Raw genomic sequence first — 14,905 nt, forward strand, 5'->3', positions numbered from 1 at the left:
TCCCCTCTGCCCTGCCATCTCTACCCCGTAACTACAGCGCCAGACCAGAGAGGGCCCAGCCAAGCCCACCAGCCCCTCCTCCATCTCACGCCACAGGGGTTGTGGGGGGTAAGGGGTGGAAGAAGGGCCTTGGAGCTGGCACAGCAGCCTGGAACCGCTCACCTCACCTGAGACTGAAGTCCCCTGGCCCAGCAGACAGAGTGAGATGGGACCCAGTGACGCCTCAATGACCTCAAGGTTTAATTAAATACTGCAATGTATTTGTAAGGACTTCTGTACGTAGCATTTCCAGTGGCAGATTTTTAAGATTTTGATGCAAACTGTGACCCTGTAGCATAGGGGACAACCACTCCACGGGCAGCTGGGAACTGCATTCCCAACAGAGGTGACGGCTGGCTGTGCCGAGGGCACGGGGCCGCCAGCAGGGGGTGGACAGGGTGGGATCATGGGGCTCCTCCTCCCGGCCCGCGGCATTATCCTTCCTGCTCAGGCCCCTTGTGGCCAGTCCCCCTCGCGCCCTCCCTGAGGTTCTGCTGGTGACAAGCCACCCCTGAGCACCCAGGCCCGTCTTCAGGAGCCTCAGGCAGCTGGCGCCTCCTCCGTGCCGCCGGCCAGGCTCTGGGGCCTCAGAGCTCGTTGTGGCGAGCCCTGGAGATGCGGCTGGACAGGTCCTGCAGATGCTTCTTTACCTGCGGGGACAGCACGGTGAACAAGTTAGCAGATCTGCTCATGACCTGAGACACGCAGCCTGTTGCTAAGAACTCTCAGCTCGGTGATCCTGCTGTCCAAGTACCTACCCGTCGAGAGTTGATCATGAATAAATCATAAAGGCAGCTCGTTAACCACAAACTGCCCCCAAGGAACATCAAGAACAGCTAGAAGCAGAAGAGCGAGGAATAGCGCTGCTTCTGCTCTCCACCCCCTCATCCTCATTTCTGCTTTCATTGATTTGGGCCCATTTTCGTTTGCTTCTTTTGTTTGTTTGTTTTTTGCAGTACGTGGGCCTCTCACTGCTGTGGCTTCTCCCGTTGCGGAGCACAGGCTCCGGACGCGCAGGCTCAGCGGCCATAGCTCACGGGCCCAGCCGCTCCGCAGCATGTGGGATCTTCCCGGACCGGAGCACGAACCCGTGTCCCCTGCATAGGCAGGCGGACTCCCAACCACTGAGCCACCAGGGAAGCCACTCGTTTGCTTCTTGATGAGTCTGGATAAAGGTTTATCAGTTTTGTTTGTCTTTCCAAAGAACCAGCTCTTAATTTCATTGATCTTTTCTATTTTTTTTTTTTAGTCTTTATTTCTGTTCTGATCCTCCTGATTCCTTTCCTTCTACTAACTTTGGGTTTTGTCTGTTCTTTTTCTTATTCAACTGTAAGGTTAGGTTGTTTATTCGAGATTCTTACTTCCTGAGGTAGATCTGCATTGCAATAAACTTCCCTCTTTTTTTTGCTGTGTCCTCTAGGTTTGGGAAAGTTGTCTTTTTGCTTGTCTTCAGGTATTTTTAAATTTCTTTCTTCATCAGCAACCCACTGATTGTTGAGTAGTGTACTGTTTAGCCTCTATGTGTTTGTGTTTATTGGAGTTTTTTTTTCTTGTAGTTTATTTCTAGTCTCAATCTCTTGTGTTGGAAAAGATGCTTGATATGATTTTCTTCAATTCACTGAGGCTTGTTCTGTGGTCCAGCATGTGATCTGTCCTGGAGAATGTTCTGTGTGCACTTGAGAAGGATGTGCATTCTGCTTTTGGATGGAATGCTCTATAAATATCTATAGCGTTCATCTGGTCTAATGCGTCGCTTAAGGCCTGTGTTTCCTTCCTGATCTTCTGTCTGGATGATCTGTCCATTGATGTAAGGGGGGTGGTAAAGTCCCCCACTATTATTGTTACTGTCAACTTCTCCCTTTATGTCTGTTCATATTTGCTTTATGTGTTTAGTTGCTCCTATGTTGGGTGCATTTACATTTAAACAATTGTTATGTCATCTTCTCGGATTGATTCCATTATATAATGTCTACCTTTGTCTCCTGTTACAATCTTCGTTTTCAAGTCTATTTTGTCTGGTGTGAGTACTGCTGTCTTGGCTTTGATTTCCATTTGTGTGGAATACCTTTTTCCACCCGCTCACTTTCAGTCTGCACGCCTCTAGGTCTGAGGTGAGGCTCCTGCCGGCAGCACACGTACGAGGCTCACGTAGATGTCCTATGGGGCCCAGCACCACGGTCCCCTCCTGTCACCAGAGCTTCATGATCTGGGGGGCTACCCCATGGGCTGCGGGGGGGCCTGTCTGTTGTGGCGGGCTGCCTACGGTATGTCATTTCAAAAGCAGCAAATGGAGACCCTGACTCGTCCACGGCTCCTGCCAGCTTGTCCTTGTCACACGATGGTGGGCGCTGCCGCGGCAGCCCGAGGACCTGGGCTCTGCTCTTTCTGTTCCTAGTTCACACAGAGCCCCACAGGCTGGTGCTGCCGGCCTTCCGCACAGGAGCCTGGGCCAGGCGGGGAACTGGGGAGGTCTCCTCCGGCAGCTCCGGTGCTCACGGCGCATCAGTCCCTTCTCCACGGTCGGGGAAGCCAGGAGCACCGGCTTCCTCTTCATCCCCGCTGTGCAGTCCGTCACGGTGTCATCTGCAGGTGGACGCCCCATGAGGGGTGCCTGGCTTCCCCCTGCTCGGCTCTGCCAAACACAGGAAAGAATCCACACGCTCCCTTCCTTCTCGGTACTTTGGTCTTCTTTCACTTTTTAAGTTTCGTTTATTTTTGAATAGATAACACATCCCTGCGCAAAAGGCACAAAGGAGGCTCCCTCCAGGGCCCAGCTCCTCTGTTTTGAATTTCCTGGGCATCTGTGGCGACGTACCATGCTCGTGCGGCTGGCTCTACGGAGGGTCCACACCGCCTGCCCCTCCTTTTCTCACTTAACTTGACCAGAGGCTCTGCTGCAGACGGGCCCTCACGTCTTAGTGCCTGCAAAGTGCCTGGATTTGTGGGTTCACCATGAATGACCAGGGGAGGGCAGGCAGCGGCCCTGCTGGTGCTTCAGTCTCGATGTCCTGCACACCTGAGCACTGTCTGGAGTTCACACGTCACCCCATAACGGAGCCAGCGCCCCCATTTAGGGTATTGGCAAGCCCCACTGAGCCGCACGTGAGGAGCACCCCGCACGGGACCCCTGCCGCTGCTCCGGAGCCAAGTATGGTCTCCTCGCGCCCCAGGCCAAACGCTTGGGAAACTGCTGGCTCCCGCGTCCACTCAGGAGCCTCCAAAGCCACGTGGACAGCTCCCAAGACCTTCAGAACCAGTGACAGGCCACATATTTCGGGGGCCAGGATGCCAGTGGTGTGGCTGGAAGAGCCCAGCTCCAGCCCTGGCTGCCCGCCCGCCTGCCCACTCGCGTGTGTGCGCCTCTTCCCTACTCACCTGGTTCACAGCCTGGCCCTAAACAGACCCAGAGGCAGGTGGGGGTGGGGAGGCCTGGGCAACCCCTGTCCCCCCACCCCCTGCAGCTGACCCCCTTCAGGGCTATGCAGCCCCCCGGCAGGAGCAGCTGCATGGCTGCTCCCACCAAGCTCCACGAGGGCGAGACAATCCCCTCCCCTCTGCAGAGGGGAAGCCGAGACCCAGGGAGGGGAGGCCGGGGGGCCCGGAGGCCGGCACGCTGGCGCTGACGGAACTGTCACGTGCCCGTCCCCGCGGAGGCCGGGCTGGCAACCGCACACCCACCTTGTAGCCCAGCTCCTTGGTCTTCTCCTCCAACATGGCGTACCGTTCCTTGTTCCGGCTGACGTGCTCCTGGTCCCCAAAGCTTTCCACGTGTTTCAGTTTTTGATGAGAAATTTCCAGCTGCTTCTGGTAGTGGTTATGCTTTTCAATTTTGGCTTCAAAGTGCTTAAGCTCTTCCTAGAATAATGTTTAAACAACTGAATTACCCCAACATGCTCTTACTACCACCCTAGGGTTCCTGATGGAATTTCACGGCTGCTTCAGGAGAACACCCAGGGAAGGTGGCTGCACGCTTAAGTTTTGTTTATTTTTGAATAGATAACACATCCCTGTGCAAAAGGCACAAAGGAGGCAGGCCAGGGCCGGGCCCCCCCGCTCTGAAGGCTGCACACCCTGCGCCCATTCCCAGGCAGCCCGCCCAGGGCAGCCCCGGGGCCCGAGGACGGCAGACTCCGCCCTCCCGGCTGCCGTGCGGTCACGAAGCAGCACACATGGAAATCAGGTGAGCAGCCCTTCTCTCTAAAGGGACCCACCAGAACCTGACGGCCTTCAGGGGACAAGGGTCGCAACCCTATGCGCTCCCTCCCCACTCCCAGTGACCCCTCACCCTCTAGGTAAATGGCACCTGCCAGGCATCTGGTCCCCTCTGGCCCTGACCCCATATCCAGCCTGACATGTGGCGCTTGAGCCCTGCACTGTCCCCCATCCTCTCCATCCCCAAGGCCTCTAGGCTCCCCCAACCCCAGTGCAGGTGGGCCTCCAGGCCCGACCCCTAGACTCCCCCAGACCCCCCAGGGGTTCCTACAGGCCCACATGAAGATGCCTGCTGAACGTGTCGGTGATCTTAACTCCCCAGGCCCCGGGCAGGTTCCCCTTGCCCTGCACTCCTGTCCAAGGAGACGGAAGCTTCATGCCCACGGGCCTGTGCCCTTCCTTGATCCCTGACCCCCTGCCCTGTGGCAGCTTTGCCACGGCAGAACCCACGTGGAGGCAATGCCCAGGTGACCCAAAGACCCTTCCTCCCTCTGGGCCGAGCACCATGGCCCTGTAGGGTCCTACTGGCTCCCCCTCCAAATCCCTGTCAATGCGCTCGTCCCACAAGCCCTGGCTCGTGCCCAGTGCACCCAAAGCTGAGCAGATGGCCTGAAGCCACACTGTCTGTTCACTGGAGGCCAGCTTTGTCCCACACGGCCTGCCAACCGGGGCAGTGGAGGGACACAGAGGGCAAGGAGAGAGAATGTTCCCGTGAAAACGCTTATCTGCTAGGACTAAAGAAGAGGACCTTCCCCACATCATCAGAAAGTTCACTGGGAGAGATGCCGCCACAGCCCGTGGCTGAGAGGCCGTCCCTACCCGGAAGGACTCCAGCTCCTTCTCGGTGAAGTTGGCTGACTGGGCCATGTCCCACAGGTCCAGCACCCGAGGCTCCTCGAACCCTGCAAAGGAGCAAAGGCAGGCTCGGTGACCTGCACGGCGGCAGCCCGGGGTGCCCGGGGCCACACAGGCCACCTGCACAGTGCACGGTGCTGTGCGCAGCTGTCCTCTGGAAGCAGACCGAGCACGCCTTCCACACTCGTTCAGTCTGCGGTTCCTGGGACCCGCTGAGTGGGGCCTCGGCGATGCCCTCACTGGCCCCTGGTCAAGCGCTGCTGCCCGGGGGCGCAGGAGCCCTTGCGCGAGCAAGCAGGAGTGCTCAGGGGGCGGGGGAGGGGGTGAGGTTCAGACTGTGGGTCCCCCTACCCACAGTTCCAGGCTGAGGCTCAGGCGCTGCCTGTCCCTGTAGCTCTGAAGCGAAGTAAACCAAATGGAAGGGACCCCGTGACTTCAGCCACCACTCCCGAGAGCACGCGGCAAGGGTGTGGGCTTGTCACCCACCTCCCTCCCATGGCTGGAGGCGGGTGGGAGCAAGTGGCCACGGTGGCCCGCCCAGCAGTCATCTCACCAGCTGTCCCACCTCCCCACCGGCAGACCGTCCCTGCTGCCTGGGGCCCTGGGGCGCTGCTGGAAGGACTCGGCAGGCCAGCAACGGGGGCCGGCTAGATGCAGCCCTGGGAAGGGAGGGGCCGAGGCACAGCACCAGTTGCCCCGCTTCTCTGCATGGCCAGGCCCTTGGGGTCCCTGTTCCATGGCAGTTCAGCAGATCAGCACAGCGGGTCCACACGGTGGTCTGGTCCCCTCACCATGGCAGGTGGGCGAGCCCAGCAGGGCAGAGTCGTGCCCTGGGGCACCCGAGCCATGCGGAGGAGCAGGGAGCCCACCTCGTGTCCCTGATGCACCCCTGCGTCGACAGCAGCACCCGCCATGTGGCCAGTGCTCAGGGAACAGGCCGGAGAAGGAACGGACGGGTGACAGAAGACGGTGCAAAGAGCACCTGGCCGACTTCCTGCAAGCCCGCACCAGGCTTGAGCCGCGGACTCCCGCGGGAGACGCGCACAGAGGCCCAGGCCATTCTCCAGGGGGCGGCACCCAGCGAGGAGCTCCGGCTTCGGCCCCTGAGCAGCGAGCCGTCTGCATGGGAGCAGAACAGCCATCCCAATGCGCGGGGCGGCGGGCCACCGTGAGGGTCAAAGGACGCTGTGAGGCTAGAAATAAAGGTGCGTGCACCTTCCAGGAGAGAGAAAGCAGCCCAGGTGTGGCCCTGGGAGCGGAGGGGCTGGAGGGGCTCTGCTGCCGTCACCCGGGCCGCCGGGCAGTGGGGTGCAGGGCTCACCGGCCTGGTCGCCGTAGCCCTGATGGCTGACTCTCCGCAGGCGGTCGAAGCCCTGGCTGATGTCCCGCAGCTTGTCCTTCAGCTCGGCGTGGCCCACCTGTAGCGCGTCCTCCTTGACGCGGCTCACGTCCATGGGGCTGATGAGGTTTTCGTGGATTTCTGCAGGAGCCAGAGGCAGGAGGCCGTGAGGACCCGGCCCTGAGCCGCCTGCGGAGCTCTGTCTAGATGTCGTGGAGCCGCCGCAGCCGCAGGCCCACCCCCGCTGACTCTCTCAGGGTGGGTCCCGAGCCCCCCACAAGTCCCCCTGAAGTCACGCCAGCGGTGACAGGAGAGGTGGCCCGTGTCACCGCAGAACGGGTTCATCTGAACCCACGCTCACAGACGTGCGTGGGCACCCCGACGGGCTCCTAAACGCTGAGATAGCAGGGAGGCCTGACAGCACGGCACTGCCCCCAACCCCCCAGCAGCTCTGTCTGGAATGCTCTGGAGCCAGGGCCGCCTGCGGGGGCACCTTCGGTCCTGCTCAGGGTCTCCAGCAGGACGTTGTACTCCTGGACCTTCTCTTTGTGATGCTGGAGCTCCCGCCACAGCTTGTCCAGTTCTTCACTGGAGAACTTCCCAGAGGTCTTCGCCTGGAAGGAAAGCCACCTCCAGTGAACACCCCCGTGGGCTGTCCTCACCTGTCCACACCTCGGGGCCCCCGACAGGCCGCGCCCACCTGTCCACACCTCAGGGTCCCCCTGTAGGCCGAGCCCACCTGTCCACACCTCGGGGTGCACCCTGCCCGCCATGCCCACCTGGGGTTAGTTACACGGGTGCCCCTGTGGATCACTCCCACACGTCAGGCAGGACCCTTGCTCCCGGGTGGAGTACTCAGGCCCAGGTCTCGGCCTTTACCCCCCTTCACTAGGGGACGCAGGGGCAGGAAACCAAAAGTCAAGGCCTGACGCCTCCAAGGCGGACGGCAGCACCGAGGGTACCTTGTGCCACAGCTTCTCCAGCCGGGGGTCCTCCAGGCTGTGGTCGTCAGGGCCGTGGCTGATGAAGTTGCTGCTCACAGCCCGGGCGTCCTTCCTCCCGTCCAGACCGTACTTGGCCAGGATGACTAGGAGGGCATGGGAGGGGGTCGAGGCCGTGGTCTGGGGGCCGCCCCTCCACCGCCCGCCCAGCTCTCCTGCCCACTCGGGACCCAGCGGAAGGAGCGTGAACAAACCCGGGGATCCCGCTCCAGCAACGTCCCCTGCACACACTGGCGGCCTCAGGGCTCCCGCCGTGCGCTTCCGGCCGATGCCTCCGTCCCCTGACCCGCGGGGGAGAGCGCGGTGTGGCAGGACGGGCTCAGCATCCCCGGGACTGCCTTTAGGACCAGCTTCAAGGGTTTGCAAAACCCAAACCCGCAGCCCGTTTGTGTCATGGGGCGAACTCCAGCGAGGGCGGGAGAGGACGACAGTCCACCGAATGGATGGGGCGGTGGCCAGGGGAGGCTTTTCCACGGCCCAAGTCATATTTTTATTTGCAGAAAAGATTTTCTACAAGGAGAAACCTCAGTTTCGGCAGCTTCCAGTGAAAAGTTAACAGCGGTAGCCAGGACGGGACACTGACTCCAGCCTGCTGCTGGCCGGTCACTGTGGGACAGCGACCAGGTGTCGTCTGTCCGTAGCGCCCAGGACAAAGCGCCGCCCATAGCCTCTGCGCCAGACAGGGGCCTGCGTCTCAGCACCATCGTCACCAACACGACGCCGGGGGTGCCTAGTGGACCCGGAAGCAGCGCTCCTCAGCAGGGCCGGGCTGCTGGGTCTGCCAGGTCTGCCCTGGAGGACGCCCCTCCCAGCATCTCCTCCGCCCCACACCTACCTCCTGAGTTGGGAGTGGGCCTGCCCCACCCGCCCTGCTCTGAAGGACCGGGCGTCCTTCCTCCCATCTGCAGACAGTCCCCACTGTCCCCTCCAGGCCTCACCCGGGCCTCTCTGGATCCGGGCTTCCCTTTCCCCTGTGCTCCATCCCTGAGGTCCTCATCTGAGCAGTGGCCCACCTGACCCCTGACCCCCAGCACCTCCTCTGACAAGCGCTGGGCACAAGTGGTCCCCACAGGGGCCCCGGGGCCCACCCTCAGCTGAGCCAGCCCTGGGAGCACCCCGCTCAGCCTGACCTCGTCTCCTGGGGCTTCACTTCCCTGTCTACACTGCCTGTGCCTCAGAACTCACCCTGCCCAGAAGCTCAGCCCACTGGAAGCCTTGAGAGTGAGCTGTGAAGAGTGTGTGTTCCTGGTGTCCAGCCTGTGGTGCGGGTATCATGGGCAGGGGGCTGACCACCGGCCACCTCTCCCTGCCCCCCACCCTCCTCCATCTCCCAGCCCCGGGCCACCTGGATGCACCGGGAGCCCTAGATGCAGGGTGGGCCACAGGGGCCACAAGGCTCGGACCAGCGGGGGCCATGCTCTTCACACGGCCAGACCCTGGGAACATCCCCGCTTCCTCGTCCAGGTGACCGTGGACATCTGGCCATCCCAGCCGCCTCCCTGGACCAAGCAGCCCTGGTTGCTCGTGTGCTAACGCGGCCAGACGTCCTCGCCCTGGCCCTCCCCTCCCACGTGCCAAGGGCCCGCACAGGCCAGTCCGGCAGCTGTGCCTGCCCACGGCTGAGGGTCACCTTGCCAGAGCCAGGCTCACGAGGACAGCCCCGGCTCTCGTCTTGCTCACAAACCAAGTCAGAGTAAGAAGCTGGGGCCCGAGCCTGGGCGACCGCTGCCCTTGGACTGAGAACAGACATACCGTTGAGACTGCGGGCAAGCTTTGCCTCTGTCTCTCCGTCTTCATCCAGGCCTTCAGCCTTCAACTTCTTCCACTTGAACTCGTCCCGTTCTTGTATCTTCAGATCAGCATGGAGCTCGGACAACTTCAAAGGAGGAAGATCAAGCTGCGGGTGGAGAAAAGAGGACACGTGACCCCCAGCTGAACGATGACCAGCGACAGCCCGGAAAACACTGACCTCGGAGAGCAGACGCCAGAGATGGGCCAGGGTCCCAGGTGGCCAAAATCCTGCATGTGCTCCCGCACGAGAACCTCAAAGGGGCCTCTGACCGCAGCACGAAGACCACCGGCCCTTACACCCCGAGGCCGCTCTCCAGCCTCGTCAGATCCCTGGTCCCCAGGGAGCCTCCCGCCACCAGTGGCCTGAGTGTGCATGTGCTGGTGGCCCAGGGGCTCCTGCTGCATGACGCCTCACCTTCCCAGACGGGGCCCTGGGGAGGCTGCGAGTGCGGGGCTCCCCCCAGGTAGCCCTTGGGCACATCGGCTCCCCGGATGGCTGTGCCACCCCAGGCAGGCGCTCCCCGCAGATAACAGGACAGTGGGCAGGGGCGCTGGGACCTGACCCCTGCACACCTTCCTGGCTGTCCACCTCCCCAGACGCCAACGTCCGGGCCGGAGTCCCGAGCTGCAGACTGGTGCCCAGCAGCGTCCGAGGCTCTGCATCTCACAAGGGTGAGTCATGATCTGGTGCCAGCCTTCCTTTGAAACGTGGAGGCCTGCGGGCTCAGGGCTGGAGATGCCCTGGGTGACAGTGGTGCCCCCATCGGCAGGCACGGAGCCCAGGCAAAAAAGGCCACTCTCCGGACCCTTCTAACCTCCTTAACTTGAAGTTAAATGTTAATGGCTCACATGAAAAGAACCAGTTAATAGACACCAAATGCAAAGCAGGCTCTGTCAAATATTAAAGCAGAGTAAATCACCTACAACCATGAGACAAGCAGCTGGGCAGGAGGAAGCCGCTCATCAGCGGTGGTCGCCGCTGGGCCTGCATCCTGGACACCCTCGGCCCAAGGCTCAGGGTGAGCACAGCGCTCTCCGTGGAGCTGCTCTCAGCCAAGGGCCTCACAAGCCCGGCACCTTCTCCTCTGCTCTGCAACTTTCACAGTCACCCTGCAGGCTGCTCGGGTAAACTGAGACCCAGGGAGGTTAAGAACTGGCCCAGGACACATGGCGAAATGTCACTGGGTACTTTATCCTTTCTGCTGCTACCGTAAATGGGATTGTTTCATTAATTTCCTTTTCAGAGTTTGATGTTGGCGCACAGAAATGCAACCGAGGCTTGTATGTTGATTCCGTATCCTGTAACCACGGTGACTTTGTTAACTAGATCTAAGTTATTTCGTGAAGTCTTTAGGGTTTTCTGCATATAAGATCACATCATCTGCAAACAGATACTTTTACCTCTTCCTTTCTGATTTGGATGACTTTTACTTCTTTTTTCTTCCCTAGCTGTTCTGACTAGAACTTCCACCACTATGTTGAATAGAAGTAATGACCTGATTTTTAAAAAAATAGGTGAAGACCTTGAATAAATATTGCTCCAAACACAACATACAAATGGCCTACAGGTACATGGAAAGATGCACCACATCACGAATCATCGGGGAAATGCAAATCCAACCCCAATGAGGTACCGCCTCACACCCATTAGGATGGTTACTATGGGAAACAAACAGAAAACAACTGTTGGTGAGGATAAGAAAAGGGAACCCTCAGGCACTGCTGGTAGGAATGCAAATTGGTGCAGTCACTGTGGAGAACAGTACGGAGGTTCCTCAAAAATGAAGGCAAGAACTATCAATACACTGTGATCCAGCAAGCCCACTTCTGGGTATTTATCTGAAGGAACTGACATCAGGACCTTGAAGAAAGATCTGTGGTCCCATGCTCACTGCAGCACTATTCACAACAGCCAAGAGGCGATGGAAGGTGCGGGTCAAAGGGCACAAAGTCAGTTTATGCAAGTCCCGAGGCTCAGTGCACAGCCCAACAGCCTCCACTATTTACACTGCATACTTATTATTTAAAAATTCGCTAAGAGGGTAGATCTACCTTAAGTTCTTATCACTCACACACACACACACACAATAACTAGAGGGCGGGAGGATACTCTGGGTGGTGATGGGTGTTTATGGCACAGATGGTGGTGATGGTTTCAGGGATGTACACTTACCTCCAAACTCATTAAATACGTAGCTTTTTGGAGGTCAACCATACCTCAAAAACCGGTAAAAAACCAAACCAAAACAAAACGAAAAAACCAAGTCTCTGGGAACCAGCGTCCATGCAAGCCTCAGCCTCCAGCCACAGCTCTGCACTCTGACCTGAGAGCCCTCTTGCTCACAGTGTCCCCAAAGTCCGCAAAGGAGCCCCGAGGACAGAACACAGCCCTGCCTGCCTCTGAGCTGCTGTAGGGACAGGAGTGCCTGGTGTACAGGTGACTCCTGGTCGCTCGGCCTGCCCTCCCTGAGTCCTCCCTGGAGCAGAGGATGTGGTGCCTGGGTGCAGAGAACAAGGCCGCACACAGGGACAGAGGGGTTAAGACATAATACACACACACACACACACAGCAACCTCGGGAGGGAGACGCCAACCAGACATCTCCACAGGGGCACCCCTCGGGACGACTTCCCATGGCTTCACCCACCCCCAAAGCTCCAAGGACAGCTCCGGCCCACCCCTGCTCAGGAGCCTTGCAACACCCCGGGAGAGGTCACAAGACTCACGAGGCTCTGGAAGTAACCCTGTGCCTGCCGTCTGGCCCACAGCTCTTCTAAAGCGCTTGGATCAAAAGGAACTGCACAATTTCACAGCAAGTCAAGACTGGAGATGCTGGGCTGTGATGGAGCAACACCAGTAGTTCCCTGGTCTGGTCTCACGGTGTGGAGGCCCCCACCGTGGCATCTGTGGACCAAGGCGGGATTTGCCCCCCACCCCCGTAGAAGGTGGGCTGGAAAGAGAGGGCGAGGCGGGCGCCTCCATCAGACTCCTCTCCCTCACCCTGGGTACACGCTAGGCATGACATGCTATGAGATCGCTTCATGTTTAGAAAACAAAGAAACACACTTGATGCTTTCAGAGAGCAAATTATCCAGAGCTGAGAACACTGGCACAGGTGTGCCAGGCACCCCACACCACCCTGGGCACCGGCAGTGCCCACCCTGGCCCGGCACCGCTTGAGGACTGCACAGCTGGCCACCCGGGACCAGCTCCGCCGCCGCCCTTGAAGCTTCTCAGCCTAGACCCGGGACAGGCCAGCTTGTATTCCGTGGGTCTGCCTACCCGCACGAGGCGTTCAGATGTGAGGAGGGACCCGGAAAATGCCATCAGGCATGGACCCCACCCTGGAAGGTCTGCACATTTCGTTCAGCAGAAAAGACTTGTACGTGCAATTGTAGAATTCAGGGCCAAGGGGCCCGGAAAGGTCATCTAGTCCAAGGCCCGTCCGTCCAAGGCTGGGGCAGGGTTGGGGTTCCTGGAGAACCAAGTCAGACTCTCTCGGACAGATGTGACCTGAGGCTGCCCAGGTCAGCAGTGGACTGAGCATGGGGGGGTGGCGGGTTCAGGCAGGTGCAGCTCGAGGGCAGGTGCCGGCCAGGGGGTGTGAAGAGGCTGCCGAGGCTGGCAGATGCAAAGCGGCATCTGGACGGACAAGGCGGGGCTGACCAGGACAGCCCTGCAAGCAGAAGGGCTCAGGGCAGGTTCCTGGACACAAGATCCCCTTCCTCCAGGAAGCCCCCCTGCTTCTCCAGCCCAGAGTGCTCTCTCTCACCCGGGCAGGCTGCACACACACAGTGGGCCCTGACAGCTGGGCCCCCAGCAGAATCCTCAGGGCCACTGGTCTGGGAACAGTGCTGGGCCTGGGGGCATCCACCCGCCCCTGCCTGCCCTGCAGTCTCCCTGCCACACCCCTTCCCCAGCCTTTACCCCTCCCCCCGCCTTTCTTTTCCACCGGTTTCTCCTCTCTTCCAAAACTAGTCCTTACTTTGTTTTACTCTCCTTCTCAAGGACTCAGGAATGCTTAAAACTGGAAGACTGGATCTAATGAAGACGCTGAGGCCCAGAGGGTTGGGGGAAGTTTGTAAATACCCATTTCACTAAAAACAAACCCCACCTAACAAAGGAGGGGCCGTTATGTTAATGAGGAGGCCGCTGGTCCAGGTCACACCCCCAAGCAGCAAGCTGTAGTCCCAATTCTACCCCCAGGCGGAGTGGCCTTGGAGGCGCCCTTTGCCCTCTGGGCTTTGTTGCTTTCTCCTCTAAAATGAGGACGGTAGGATTTAGATTTAGTTCACTAGCGTCTTAAGTTTCAGGTGTTCTCCGCTCACCTCACCATATCTCCTCACCCGATTTAACAAGAACTGGCTTGCTTCTAGGACTTCTGCTGTCCTTGGGCTTGTCTTCAGGCTCAGCATCACCTGTTTTTCTTGTTTCTCCATACAGAGAAATACAACGTAGGAGAAAAGGCAAAAACGTGCAAGGCAGGAGACCTGGGTCTGCCTGCAGGGAGGGATCTCGGCCTCAGCTGCAAAGCTGCCAGTTCAAACTGGCGGGGCAGCCCTTCTGCCCAGGCACCAAGGCCTCCCAAGTCTTCGCCTGTCATCACCAGGCCAGGGTCCCTCTTCCCGGAGGCGAAAGGCAAGGGGTACCCACACCTACATCTGCGGGCGGGTGTGAGGCTGTCAAAGGCTGAAGGCCCCGGCCCCATAGACCCCCAAAGTTAGAGGAGACCCAGGCACCGGGGACCCCAGGATTAGAAGAGACCCCGGCCTGGGCTCCGCCGATCCCAGGATTAAAGGAAGCCCCTGCCCCACGGACCCCCGAGGTAGAGGAAGTCCCGGCCCCGCGGACCCCCGAGGTAGAGGGGCCCGGTCGCCGCTCACCCGCTGGGCCTTCTCCCACAGCTGGTTCAGCTTCTCCATGCGGAACTCCCCCCAGGGCTCGCGCTTCGAAGAAGGCTCGGGCTCATTCTTCTCCCGCGAGTACTTGCCGCCGTGGCCTGCCGCCGGCCACGGCCCGAGGAGCAGCAGCAGCAGTAGCAGCGGCGGCGGCCGGAGCTCACGCAGCCAGGCTCGAGCCCTCCGAGACGCCATCTTCCTCCTCCAGACGCGGAGACCCTGGGAGCTGCGGGAGGGAAAAGGCCCTAGCCCGGACCCGCCCACCAGGACCCGCCCCCAGGACCCGCCGCACCGCCTCCTGGGAGTTGTAGTCTCTCCCCCGCATGGCTGGTCCAAGAGAGGCGGCCGGCGGACTACAAGGCCCGGGGAGCCCTGCGGAGGCACGGAGGCGTTTCTTAGGCAACCACGCCGCGGCCTCATGACGGAGCCCCGACCCCGCAGCTCAGATTGATCGGAGCTCCCTTTCCCTTCGACTGCGTAGAAAGAGTAAACAGTTCAGAAATCGGGAGAGTGTCTGCTGCACCTTAGATTGTTTCTGTGTCATCTGCCTTGGTCTTGAGCCTTCCTTGTCATTATGGTCTCTGGAAGGTGGCCTCTGCTCGGCACTCCAGCGTCAGTGTCTCTGTCAGGAACCTAGACCCACCCAGCGCACTCCTTCACTTGTCAGAGGAAAACAGCGGAGGCCCAGGGAGCCCCAGGGGTCCTGGGCCTTCTGGCTCCCGTCTCCCCGAAGCTTTCCCCATGACCCAGGGAGCGCTGGCACCCCAACA

General features: G+C 59.8%; 1 protein-coding gene across 1 annotated transcript; it reads right to left on the reverse strand.

Annotated features, from left to right (window-relative positions):
- Positions 1–216: 216 nt before the first annotated feature.
- Positions 217–14,376, reverse strand: LRPAP1 (LDL receptor related protein associated protein 1). The gene is made up of 8 exons (XM_082611069.1): positions 14,121–14,376; positions 9,199–9,343; positions 7,408–7,532; positions 6,939–7,059; positions 6,428–6,586; positions 5,071–5,153; positions 3,718–3,894; positions 217–689 (listed from the first exon to the last, which is right to left on the reverse strand). The coding sequence occupies exons 1-8, from the start codon at positions 14,328–14,330 to the stop codon at positions 627–629; spliced, it is 1,083 nt and encodes a 360-aa protein (XP_082467195.1). The 5' UTR covers positions 14,331–14,376; the 3' UTR covers positions 217–626.
- Between the last annotated feature and the right edge of the window lie 529 nt (positions 14,377–14,905).

This window comes from Mesoplodon mirus (genome assembly GCF_964341445.2).
Source record: "Mesoplodon mirus genome assembly, chromosome: 2".
Taxonomy (NCBI): domain Eukaryota; kingdom Metazoa; phylum Chordata; class Mammalia; order Artiodactyla; family Ziphiidae; genus Mesoplodon; species Mesoplodon mirus.

What these genes read in the sequence shown, in the direction of transcription:
- LRPAP1 (XM_082611069.1), bottom strand. Translation starts at nt 14,330, where the DNA reads ATGGCGTCTCGGAGGGCTCGAGCCTGGCTGCGTGAGCTCCGGCCGCCG. An exon ending in TGTGGGAGAAGGCCCAGCGG is followed by an intron (nt 9,344 to 14,120) that starts GTGAGCGGCGAC and finishes CTCCACCCGCAG; the next exon opens with CTTGATCTTCCTCCTTTGAA. An exon ending in TGGAGAAGCTGTGGCACAAG is followed by an intron (nt 7,060 to 7,407) that starts GTACCCTCGGTG and finishes CTTTCCTTCCAG; the next exon opens with GCGAAGACCTCTGGGAAGTT.